Raw genomic sequence first — 13,968 nt, forward strand, 5'->3', positions numbered from 1 at the left:
ATTTACCAGATTTTCATCTCTATGGGCCACATAGGACATTTCACGGGTTCGAGAGACAAAAGTCTTTTGGGTACTAATGGAAGCAAGCATCCACATGGCCATCAACCGAAAGTCGTGATTGTCCACAACCATGTTTGAGCAACTATCTGGGTATGTGGAGTTCAAACGAACTTCCATCATGTTTATATCTGAGCGCAAAAGGATCCAGATCAGAAGTGGTTCGACTTACCCTACTTGGCTATGGATGACACTATTGCAGAGGTCCTCAAGCATTGGCCAGTGGACTGGCATTCAACATCTGATTTAGCCGCTATGACTAGCAAGTTTGCAGAGAAGTAGAAAAAGGAAGCAACCAAACTGAAGGTTCAACAGTTGGCTAGGAAAAGGAAGAAGGAGACCGAGGAGAAGGTTTGAATAGAAGCAGAGTGCGCTGCAAATTAATACGTAGAGTAGGAAGAGCGTGGCTCTGAAAAAAGTTAGAAATCTCCTTTTCCCCAAATGGAGGAAGAAGAGCAGCCAGAGCAAGGTGACAGAGACTAGTAGGAAAGCACTCCCTTCTGAGTGAAGCGGTATAGGGAGTAGGAAAAGGAAGGACCGCGCAAGAATACCAAAGCCTTTAAGTTGTCGCTAGATCCAATTACCTTGGTAGAGGGCGACTTGGGTGATATTGGAGATAAGGTGCGAGATACAACAACAGAACTATTGCAGCAGTTTGAGCAGCAGTAGAAGCAGGCATTGAGCACCATACAGAAGGTTCTGCGCGAGCTATAGATCCAACGACTAGACTCCAGGCATCTGCAGGACGGAGCAGTGCTGCATCAACCAGTTTGGCACTGGGGACTACTCAAGTAGCAGAGTTGGTTCGGTCAATGGATCTCCGGGCAGTCACATTGCCTGATGGAGCTTTGAGCACAGAAGCGGCTGCTGAGAAGGATATTTTCAGCACTTTGAAGAATGTGGGCCTCAACTTGGTTGCGCTCCCCAGTGAGTTCCTTCACACATTGTAAGCAGGTGTGATCACAGAGATTAAGTCCCAGGAGTAGCGTGTGCTAAGCATGATCAACTAGTATAAGGTCAACAACGAATAGATGTTCGTGGAGAAGACAACAACACTGGAAGCATGGAATAAATTTCAGGCGCAAAATTAACAAACTGCAGTTGTGTTGGTTGAAGCATGCAGGACAGTCCCTAAACTGTATATCCTAGAGGAAGCGTCAATGGACGCAAAGATCAAGAAGTTGGTTGCAGGTGTGCATGACGTATACACAGAAGTGGCCAAGGTTTGGTTTGAACTAAACCTGAAGAAAATAGAGCTCGAGTTGAAGTCACAACCTTCAATTCCACCAGAGGTCAGAGAATAACATGAAGCCGCTGTAAAGGATGGAGTCACAGAAGTAGATGTCGCAATGAAGGATTGCATCGCGCTCTTCGAGCAGTCCATGGAGGTAGTCATGACATTGTAGGAAGATCCTAACCTTAAGAGGTTAAACACAGAATCCTGTGAATTGCAGCAGTATTACAATGAAGCAAGAGCGACGACGCGCACTGTCACTGTATCACAATGATTGGCCAAGCTGCATGATGCAAAATAGTTGCTCGAATAGGTGGAGCCAACGTAAAGGAAAGAGGCAGTCCTCAAGGCCAGATTGGGGCCTTGGCTGAATGAGGCCTATGTTATCTCTGCCACCATTGAGGAGAAGCTGGAAAGCCTACAAAGAACACAGCAGAAGATCAAGGAAGATAGCGCAGGACCAGCAATAGAGTAGCTGATGGAGCAGATCAAATAGGCAGCCACGCAGAGCGCAGCTGAGGTAATAGTGGCACAAGTATAGCTAGGAGGTCTTTGCAGTAATATCTTCACACCAGCAGAGTGACTCGGGGGCGAGTCACGATATTCGTGTTGGGGGCCTATTGGGACAGGGTTCCCTAAGGTCAATTTTGGGGCAAAAGCCCAAGTTTTGGGGCAAAAGCCCAAGTTTTGGGGCAAGAAGCCCAAGTTTTGTTGTAAAGAATGTAAAGTCTCCACAAGATGTGGTCACGGAGCGTGTATATAGTAAAGTGTCATAAAGGGTTTTACCCTTATTTTATGTAAGTTGTGTTGGCTTGTATAGACCTACCCATGGTCCGCGAACCATGGGATTGTATAAAAAGAAGAGTCTTAGAGAGTCTAAGAGATGATAGATATCAATCAAGATGAATGTAATGGGTCAGTAGAAGTAAAAGCAAAGAAGTCTTAGAGTAGAAGAGAGGCTCTGCAGCTATGCGGAGAGGCCTAGAGCAGAGTCCACAGTTGAGTGCGCGGACCCCTGCAGTTGAGTGCGCAGGGAAGTCTTGAGTCTGTAAGCAGAACTAAAGTATTAATAAAGAGATTATTCAATAATTCCTATGTTTATCCATTTCCTTCTATTATGAATGAATGCGCTATGATGTTATTATGAATGATGGGTTTATAAATTAATATTGTATTGATGCGTGACTTTACATGATTTATATTGTTATATAGTGCAATTAATAATAATTGTTTACACAAAGAATATCCTGTTGCATGTTAAAGTTATTGAACACTTAAGCTGATCTAAGTAAATATAGAGTTAGGAGTAATCACAGAGGTGAGTAAGTGGTTGATTCACCTGTTTAGGGTCTACGAAAGACAATTGTAGACCTTTGTAAAGGTCTAGAGGTAAGTAAAAGGATGTTATATTGATAAGCTTTAAGGGCTTATCGATCTACGTGAAGGCGAGTTTAGGGCATAAAATGACATCACGCTCATTTTTGGGTGTGGAAACTTGGTTCCAGCATCCCCCCATACTGCTTTGGGTGAGACTTCAGCCCGCGCTCCACGGGTTGATGCCAAAAGGGCCAGTAGTGTAGGGATTTGTTTATCAAACTTAACTCTGAACCTAGGTCAGGACCCACTAAGCCAACAATCACATAGCCTCAGGACAAGTGAAGTGGATCGGGGTTTAGGTGAAGAACCTCTACAAATTGGATGTAGAAGATTGTGTTGCTTTGAGCACAAAAGCAGAAAAGGTGTAGAGTCGAGACATCAGTGAGTTGTGGCATAGAAGATTGGGTCGCTTGCACCATGGAGCTTTGAAGATCATGTAGAAAATTTCTATAGGACTTCCTAAGGGTGCACTGGAGCAGAGAGATATAGGCAAAGGGTGTACATTAGGGAAGTACACCAAAGCCACCTTTCATGATAAAGAAAGTTGAGCGCAAGCGATCCTTTAAAGAGTTCACTCAAATGTGTGTGGACCATTCTCGACAGTCTCCACTACCAAGCACAAGTATTATGTAATATTTGTAGATGATTTATCACATAAGTGCTAGATTTTATTCATGTAGAAGAAATATTAGATGTTCTCTAAATTTTGTGAATTTAAAGCATTTGTTGAGAAAGACACTGACAGGAAAGTGAAGGCTCTCAGGAGTGATAACAGTGGAGAATATATGTCGAATGAATTCAAGAATTTATGTGCATCGGAAGGAATTCGACGAGAGTTAATAGCACCCCATAACCCACAACAGAATTTGGTGGTTGAAAAGAAGAAAAAAATTATTGTGGGAGTTGCACAGGTGATGTTATATGATCAGGGCCTATCATTGCACTTGTGGGCTGAAGCATGCAACACAGTTGTATATGTGGAGAATAGAAGTCCTCATCGGATTCTCAGGATGAGTACACTATAATAAGTTTTTTCAGCTAAGAAACCAGATGTGGCTCACGTTAGGATATTTGGTTCATCAGTTTATTGTCATGCTACCAAGGATGCAAAGAAAAAGTTACAACCAACAGCTGAGTTGGGGATATTTGTGGGGTACACTGATACACCTCACAATTATTATGTGTACCTGCCATCTCACAGGATGAAAGTGGTTCATAGAGATGGGAAGTTCGAAGAAGAGAAGGCCATGAGATGTTCCCTTGAGAGGGAGATTCAGTTACATGAAGATGAGGATATTTTAGCTCCAAAAGAAGAACCTCAGGGCGATGTGGAGCAACCACATGTAGAGGAGAAGAGAGTGGAAGCACCCACTCCTGCAGAGACTTCCATAGATGGAAGGAAGCGCACCAGAGAGGTTGAAATATTGATGCATGATTCTAGAGATAATGTTGGAGCACCCACATCACAGGGAAGAAGAGGAGCTCACCGGATTGGTATACTGGCTACATGGCCTTGATGAGCGAGAGTGTAGAGATTGAGCCATCCTCATTCGAGGAAGCAGTACAACAACCACTATGGTTCATACCATGGTTGAGGAGCATGACTCCATTATCAAAAACAATGTTTGGGAAGTGGTCCCAAGACTAGCAGACAAGTTAGTGGTGAGTTCTAGATGGATGTACAAGGTAAAGAAAGCATCATATGAGAGTGTGGAGAAGCACAAGGTCATATTTGTGGCCAAAGGTTTCTCTCAGGTGGAAGCAATTGATTACGAGGAGACCTTTGCTCCAATAGCAAGGTACTCTTCAATTAGATCTATTCTAGCACTTTCAACACAAATGGGATGGAAGATACATCAGATAGATGTGAAGACAAAATTCCTCAACGAAGTGATTGAGGAAGAGGTGTACATTGAGTAGTCGTAAGGATTTGATACCTTCAACAGAGAGTCACATGTGTGCAAACTCAAGTGAGCATTGTATGGATTGAAACAAGAACCTTGTGCTTGGTACACCAAAGCTGACATCTATTTCACCAGGTTGGGCTTCACCAAAAGTGAAGTAGATGCAAACCTTTACCATATTGTGGTTGAAGGTAAATTGTTGATTATAGTGTTATATGTCGATGATTTAATTCTAACAGGTAATTAGAAGATGGTAAAATCTTACAAAGAATATCTTATTCGAGATGAAGGACCTAAGGTTCATGCATTATTTCCTTGGTATGGAAGTATGGAAGGAGATGAGGAACTATTTGTCTCTTAGGGAAGGTATGCCAATGAGATACTAAAGAACTTCCACATGGAGAGCAACAAACCCATGGAGAATCCTCTAGTAGGAAATTGGAGGAAGGAAGATGCTACATCAAGTGAAGTAGTGGAAGCTACTATTTGTGGGTAGCTCGTGGGTTCACTTATGTATTTGGTGAACACGCGGCCAAACATATGTTTTGTAGTTAACCCACTTAGTCAATGAATGGTTAAGCCAACCAAAATTTATTGGAAGCCAACTAAACATGTGTTGAGATACCTTAAAGGAACCACTCAGTTTGGTCTTTGGTACAGATGGACAAAGGGAGTGAAGCTACAAGGCTTCATGGATGCAGATTGGGCAGGGAGTCCATCCGACAGGAAAAGCACATCAGGGTGAATCTTCAGTATTAGGTCAACAGTAGTTTCTTGCTACATCAGGAAGCAGAGATCAGTTCGGTAGAAGCAGAGTACATGGCTGCTAGTCAAGAAACTTGTGAAGCTATCTAGATGAGGAAGATCCTTATTGGGTTATTTGGTCAGTAGATGGATCCTAAAATGATTTACTATGACAATCAAAGTTGTATCAAACTCTTTGATAACCTAGTTGTTCATGATCGGTCCAAGCATATCGACATTTGGTATCACCATCTACGAGATTGTGTGCAGAGGAGAATCATGTTGTTGGAGTACATTCCTACATAGGAACAAGATGCGGATATTTTGACAAAGGCATTGTCAAGATGCAAATTCGAGTTTCATAGAGGTAGAATTGGGGTAGCAGATAATCTCTTTCTTGTTGAGAGGGAGTGTTGAAAATGCAACAAAAAAATCCTAATTTAATTTTGTCCTTGAATTAAATTAGGAATAAAATTGTAATTCCACATCACATGACAACTTGCATTAGTTAAATAAGTTAATTTGACTTAGTTTGCTAAGTTAATTCAATTTGAGGGTCTAACTTGAGTCCTGTAGAATGTCTCCTACATTATAGGATCCCTAATTGAGTTTATTTTGAGTTGTAATCAATTAATTCAGTTTAAATGAGTTAAATTCACTTAAACTAGTTCCAGATGTTGGAGGAACTAATGGAAGGTCTAATAGTGTATTGTGTCTACAATGATCAACCAGTTAACTAATGATTCACTCATAAATAAATCATGCATGTCATATTTGAGAGTTACTCAGTCAAGATTGGAGTTCAGGACAGTGTACTATCAGTTGTGTAATCATCCAAATTATAAGGGTGGTGCATGCAGTCAGAGGAAGGCCTATGATAGATTGCACAATTCTTTTGAGGAAATTCTCTAATTAATAGGGGGGCTAATTCCCAAGGAAACAACGCAAAGAAATAAGGACTTGGGCAAACAATAAATTGGTTAAGTATTAGCCTAGGCTTGTCTAGGAAGCAATGAGACAGATAGAGATAGTGTAGAGGTTGTTCAGGCTTGAAAAAAGCTTTGTAATCTTCTCATATTTTCTAACTGATGCAATATAGAAATAGCAAAGGTTTTTGGCTGTGGCTTTCCCCAGAAAATCATTGTGTAATGTGTTGATTGAATTCTTTCTCTTGTATGCTTCGTGATTTTGCGATTGTTTAATTATTTCCATTGATGAGTAGAGTAGATTCAAGTCTATTATTTTAGTAAGTTACAATTAGCAGTTTGAATGTACAAGGAATTTCTACATCATTGAAGTGGTGAAAGGACATTGAATACAACCTTGACCTACAAAACAAGAGAGGGAGCGAGACACACTAGTTTGACACCCTAGATCTAAAAACACTAATTCGCCTCCCAAACTTCTTGCAATTACATTAGATCCAACCAAAAATATAGGAGCATATGGAGATTCACCTCCTTCAACAGACACCTTAGAACCCAACACCATGAAACACGCAACTCTACCAATATATGATTCAATATCCCAAAGAAAGAATTCAATATAAACTAACATGTAATTGAACAAGTGACCTAGAATCTTTACATAGGATTCCACAGAGGAAGATTGACCCAAGCTCGGAACCTCTAAGATTGTGTAACTTTCAACATGCCTAGCTAAGAAAACTTGAAAATGAAAACACCATAGAACCAAAACGGTCAACCAACCTCTAAAAGTAAACAATATACTTACGATAACCAGCAATCAGACTTACCAAGAACATAAACCACCCAAGGAATAGAAAAACCAACCATGCATACAACTCAAGACAAATTGAGAAATAACACAAATGGAAACATATAAAAACCTCACCAAAATAGAAGCAAGTCTAGAACACAAACCAACTCCATCGCAATTGAAATTCTAGTAAGTGAAAATCACCTTATTCATTAAACAGAGTAATAGCCAAGCAAGGAAAGACAAAATCTGACCTTCGCCCCACCCCAACAGACACCTACAAACAAGAAAACTACCAACAAACCTTGCAAATATAAAAACCCACCGTCCATGCGAGTCGTGCTTTTGCATGCATTCTTAAACATACTCGTGTTGCGCCCCTTAAAGCCATTAATACATAGTGGCTTCAGGAGGAGGCGAACACAACCCCCAATTATCATAATAACATAGCATCAAAACTCATCGTTTAAAAATAAAACACATGTTATAATCCACGAAGATAAAGATAGTTAGTTATGAGTAAAAGAAACTCAGGATTTATGTAGTGAACAGATTTACCCATATACTCGTATATAAATCTATTCTCCACTGCATAAAACCTGACTTTCTTTCACTCATAGCCAAACTATATCTTCGTGGATTATAATATGTGTTTTATTTTTAAATGATGAGTGTCGATGCTATGTTAGTTTCATGATGCTTAATCAAGTAAACAAAACTATAAGATCTCAGAATATGTTCCATATGTTTTATTCGATAGAAAGATTCCAATTTTCATGATTATGAAACCATGATTGTTCCTTTAATTATATGCACTAAGAAATCTTCCCTGAGAATCGCATCTCGAGCCCTCCCATCATTTCTGTCAGTTTACTTCAAATGAAAGCACGACAACGAACAGACCTCCTTATCGGCCTCTGCGTTGACTATGATGGTTTGTGGTTTGGAGCAGACATGGATAACGATGAAATGTCAAAAGCCTTTGTTTCTATCATGTAACTCAAAATCAAATATAACGGTTATGAGCAACGTGCAAGTCCAGCGACATAATATTAGAGCAACGTGCTAAGTCCAGCACATTATGTATTCTATTTAACCCTGCTATTATAATACTGAAGCTCATCATATGCAGCTCTTTACAGCGTCCATGGTTATCTCTTATCACTTTGCTCCCAAGGTATACAATGACGCCGGTGCGCCACCCCAGTTGAAATGAAAAGAATACTATAAAACGAGGGATCTAAGTACCATTTTAGGTACTTAGATTAATCATCTAGCTTTCCTGTTATACCATTCAGTTCATTGATCTCATCTCGATCTGTAGTTTTGTCTTCTGGAACTAATCCTGAAGAAATGAAGGGAACGGAAGCGGGCAAATTGAAGTTTATATTGTTCGTGGTTCTGCTATGTCTCTTCTGTGTGAGAGGGAATGGAAGAAATCTTGGTGGTGACCATGGCAGAGGATTTGGGCGCAATAATGGCAATTGGAGAGGTAACAACAATGGGGGAGGTCATGGAAATGGTAATTGGAGAGGTAACAACAATGGGGGAGGTCATGGAAACGAAGGAGACCATGAGGGATCAGATTTGAGTGAGGGATATTATAGGCAATTCTGTCCTTCCCACGTAAACGTTGAAGAAATAGTTCGGTCGGTTGTTCAGAAATACATGGACAACGATCCGACTTTAGCAGCTTCTCTGCTGAGGATGCAATTCCATGACTGTTTTGTCAGGGTATCTACTCATCTTTTCAATATAACTAATTGGGGGATGCCTTTTTCTAAATTCTCAACTTATAATTCCCATTGGGTATCTAACATTATAATTCCAATTCCCATGCAGGGTTGTGATGCATCAGTGTTATTGGCTGCAACTCCAACAAATCAGACAGAATTGACAGCAATTGCAAACGGGAACCTGAGAGGATTTGAGATCATTGACGATGCTAAACAGGCGCTGGAGGACGTTTGCCCCGGAGTTGTTTCTTGTGCAGACATTCTGGCCCTCTCTACTCGGGATGCCGTGGATATGGTGAGATGAATTACATCAAATAATTGGGCTATTATACTAGTACGGTTTATAGTTTAAGGAATTAATCGTGTTTCAAATTGAACTCATGATATTGAAATCGTTTGTTTCTGTGCAGCTCGGCCATGGTAGTCCTTATTGGAAAGTGAGAACAGGGCGCAGAGATGGGCGGGTATCGCTGGCAAGTGAAGCAAACGCAAATATTCCTTCTCCATTTGCCAATTTCTCACAGCAAAAAGCTTTATTCCAAAGCAAGGGATTCAGCGTTCAAGATCTAGTCACTCTATCAGGTTGGTATAAAATATTCTACACAATATATCTATCCTTTGACTATTTTTGTTTTAATATTTTTTGTAAAACCTCGAGGATAGTTGTTGTAAAATAATAATATGTTAACACACCAACACAGACTAGATTTGGATTTGATGAGATGCTAACTATAAATTATTAATGATATTGCAGGAGCTCATACCATAGGAGTGGCTCACTGCGGTACATTCAACCCGCGCCTCTACAATTTCAGCGGTAAGGGGGACTCTGATCCTTCTCTCGACAGAAACTACGCGAAACAACTGAAGGCGGTTTGCAAGCCTGGAGACGCAAGCACTGCTGTTGCCATGGATCCAGGGAGCTACATGGTTTTCGATAACGATTACTACGTCAATCTGCAAGAGAACAGAGGTCTCTTCATATCTGATGCGGCGCTTCTTACAAACGGAGAGGCCAATAACTTTGTGAACAAGGAAATCGGCAGCCAAGCAGATTTTCTTGCAGATTTTATCATCGCCATGGAAAAGTTGATAGAATTGGATGTGATTACGGGAAATGATGGCGAGATTCGACAGAAATGTGCGTCTGTCAACTAGAATTCAACCCCTGGTGCTATTATCTCGATACGCCGTTCACAAAGGTGGCGGCCATTGGAATAGAATATATGGATATTGATAATTGGGTTCCAAGTCTTATCAATAAAGATCAACTGGATCATTTTAAGCCAAAACAAATGCATGAATTTCTGAAGTTTGAATCCTTAACAGAGTTTGAAATTCATTTTGAAAAAAACCTGCAGAGTTCAATTCGTTAAATATTTATCGAACGATTCGATTTGTTCTAATAATAAATTCTGAGTCACAGTGGGTCATCAGTTGATGAGTGGACCACCTAATATGCTTAGATTAAGAATTATTTTCAACACCCCATAAACTGAAATTGAATCCATCGTCGACCGTGAGAATTTTTTTCGTAATTTTTTCAAATGTATCTTAATTATTTCATATAGTTTTGATTAAATATTACAATTAATTTAAATTAATTAAGATAAATATTTTAAATTATCAAATTCTGAAGTAAAGATGTTATTTTTGAATATTTTGTAAATAATTAATAGTCTTTTAATAATTTTTATCCATTTTTTAACTATTAATGCATATATAATGGGAGAATATCATTGCATAGGCATTTATAGGCCAATAGAATTTTTCCAATAGCAAAATAGCAAGAAATTGAAAATTGAAAATGATTGATTTTTTTGGAAAAATTACTAAACTAGAGTGGTTTTCGCTATGTTTTTGGATGCTAAATATCTCAATCAATTTGGATTATATTATAGGCATTCATCCCTAGTCTATATTTAACATTATATTTAAAAGATTATCATTTTAAACTAAATCCATTATTTCTTATATTTAGATTGCATCCTATGTAACACAATTAGTTACAAATGGGCCATAGTTAATAATTAAAGTGGTTAACTCGTATTATGCAAGGGACCACTAGTAGTTAGGGTTTTGGATGTCATAAAGCTATAAATAGTCATAAATAGCAAGGGAAGAACCATAGAGTCTTAATGTAATTGAGCTCTGCTTTGTTGGAGGTTGCCCCCTCGAAGATGCAAGTGAGCATTGCATTTTGCTTTTGAATAATAAAATATCTTTGTAGCTTGTCTCATTTCATGTGATATTTCTGTGTTTTGAGCCATATTGTTTTGTATTTCTGGTACTTTGGTTTTCTTGCAGAGAAAGTGCATGACAAGTGGTATTAGAGCACTTTCAAGGACTAGTTGTAACTCCAATTTTCATAGATATTTTTTAGGCTAGAGACATGTTCTGGCATCTTTAAACCATGGGATCTGTCATTGAGCACATAAACTTGTGAATTTGGGGATGTATGCATGGAAGAACTACAAGAGGTGGTTACACTTGTTGAGCTCTCTTGTAACCCCTTTGGGTACCCCTTTGAGTAGTAGTGCATTAGACAAAATCACACATGAAATGTACTTCCACGTACCCTCTAGTATATCGGAATCCTCCCCTAGGCTAACCTGAAACCTAACCTTAGATAAGTCGTCGATCATCTTGCTACTATAGTGCACTAAGAATAACACTTCGGGAGATTACTTGCACATACAATAAGGTAGTCAGGTAGTACGGCTAAGGGTACGGTCGTTCCTCCTTGGTCAGAGACCTAAAAGATTGGGTCGAGTACTATTGTTGGACCCTTATGTATATTGTGATAGGAGCACTTGACACTCCTTTGAGACCATGTTACCCTCAGCTATCGGAAGATCTCACCCTACCTTTAAATTCGTTCCAACCTAGATCCAACAGTTGGGGTTCGATCGTTGTTGTCCAAATAAGATCCAATGGTTGGGGTTATGTCGCCGCCATCTAGATCAAATTAAGCAGTTAGGGTTTTCACAAAGTAGATTAGATGGTTTTTGCAGTGAAGGTTTTGGTTGCCATAGTCCAGATAAGATTGTCATAGTACATTCTACAATACCAATACCTTAGGGTTTCTATTACTACAGTACAGGCCCAACGTTTGCATGATATTTGGTAGTATCAAGCATTCTAGAATTCGACCACTGTAGTATTGATTAGCTGGGAGTAAAACTCCTTTCGAAGTTAAAAAAAACATTTGGGGCCATCTAAGGATGCTTGCAAGAGACATAGCCCATAATATTTGGGATGATGAGATGATCACAGTGGTACCATTCTCCTATAAGCCATTGGTTTTCATACAATCCCAAATTTTTCATGACACGGCTTCAAGTGACCCACATCACTAGACTCCTGAGCTTGCCCTCTTTCCAACCATACTACTCTTAAGTAAGCTCAAGATTTGACTAAGGCTAGTGTATGTACGATACCAGGTCTCAAGTTATGGCTATGGAGAAGGCAGTAGAGAGAGTCGAAGCTCTCGAGCAAAGACTCGATAAATTCTACGCATATATGGAAAAAATCACAAAAACATTGACTTCCCTATAGATGTATTGGGAACCCATAAGGGAATAACATAGTGTTGATGCACACGTAGAAGGAGAATCCAACCATCACATTCATTTCCATGGAGGTCACTAATATTCAATCCATCGGACACCCAAGCTGGACATGTACAAATTTGATGGCTCTAACCTGGCATCTATATGGGTGGCACAAATGGAATAATATTTCCACCTTAACAATATCTTGGAAGATGAAACTAAACTACATCTGGGAGCTCTTCACTTGGACCAAGAGAGATGGTACTGGTGGCAGTGGCATCAAAAATTCTATCCAGGGAGGCCAATTTGGAACATGTTCTCCAAAGCCATTTGTTACCGCTTTGCTTGGGAATCTCACTTTCTAGGTCATCTCACTAAGATCAGGTGATCAAGTATAGTACAAGACTACATTGCAGCCTTTGAACAATTGGCCATTCGAACTGCAAGACTAGGAGATGCCTTTTACTTGGAATGTTTCATAATTGGCTTAAAGGAAACTATCCAAGCCCATATCAAAATGCAACACCCAGCTACTTGGTTGGAAGCATGCAACAAGGCCTTAGAGGTAGAAGTTGCTTTAAATTCCCAATCCAATCATCCAAATTTCGTAGCACGGGCATGTCCAACCCCAGCTAAGGGCCCCACCCAAACACCTAAGGTTCAAAAAGTGTCCCAACAGAAATGGAAAAAATAAGGAAACATAGAAAATGCTACTATTGTGATGAAAAATACTCCCAAGGACATAAATGTAAGGAATCAAAATTATTTCAAACTGCCGCTACTAAAAACAACTTCGATGATGAAGCTCTATCCACTGAAGTGACTGAGGAAGAGGGTGAATCCCAACAGACCCAAACACTGATACTCCAGCTACGCCAGATGATTTGATCTCCCCAGACTCTGAAAATCCAAGGTTTTATTAAACATCAGTGAGTAGTGGCATTGATTGATAGTGGGAACATGCATAATTTTGTTCATAAGAGAGTAGTAGAAGTTGTTCATTGTTTTGTCAGGGTGATATCTATTTTCCAATTCCTTGTCGCTAATGGGGGGACCATGAAATGTGAAGGCCGTTGTGAAAATATTAAGCTTCAAATGGGGGATTATCACCTCAAAACCCACATGTTTTCCATTAAAATGATTGGTTGTGATATTGTCCTTGGTGTTCAATGGCTCTGCACACTAGGCCCTATCATAATGGACTTCCATGAGTTATATATGAGCGTTAAGCGGAACAACCACACTCATACACTACAGGGACTCCAAGCAGGTGCTCATACTATCAATAGCTTGTGTTGAATGAAGAAGATTTTTAAGAAGGGTGGTTAAGGGATAATAGCATAATTTAATGCCTTTCATGCCATTGAATCCACTCGTCCTCCCATTCATCCCGCTATGCAACAGGTATTATATCACCACCAGTGGGTCTTTGACAAACCTAAGGAGATTCCACCCTTTAGGGGTGAACATGATCATAGCATCCCTTTGCTCTTGGGTACCCAACTGCCAAATGCCTGCCCCTCTTGATATCCTTTTGCACAAAATAATGAAATTGAATAAAATCATTAAGGAAATACTCGAAGCAGGTGTTATTCCACCCAGCACCATCCCTTATTCATCTCAGTGGTCATGGTTTTTATTAC

The 13,968-nt window shown here is 39.8% G+C and overlaps 1 protein-coding gene across 1 annotated transcript in view; it reads left to right on the plus strand.

Annotated features, from left to right (window-relative positions):
- LOC149242414 (peroxidase 27-like) overlaps positions 1–9,929 on the plus strand; it is a 39,855-nt gene extending 29,926 nt beyond the window's left edge. Inside the window, exons 3-6 of the mRNA XM_089370826.1 lie at positions 8,334–8,769; positions 8,878–9,066; positions 9,182–9,353; positions 9,526–9,929. Coding sequence (XP_089226952.1) covers positions 8,334–8,769; positions 8,878–9,066; positions 9,182–9,353; positions 9,526–9,929 — 1,201 coding nt within the window. The remainder of the gene's footprint in view (positions 1–8,333; positions 8,770–8,877; positions 9,067–9,181; positions 9,354–9,525) is intronic.
- Positions 9,930–13,968: the final 4,039 nt, after the last annotated feature.

This window comes from Pinus tabuliformis, chromosome 8 (genome assembly GCF_031772625.1).
Source record: "Pinus tabuliformis cultivar Carrire ecotype Pingquan chromosome 8, CPIR1, whole genome shotgun sequence".
NCBI classification, from domain to species: Eukaryota; Viridiplantae; Streptophyta; class Pinopsida; order Pinales; family Pinaceae; genus Pinus; species Pinus tabuliformis.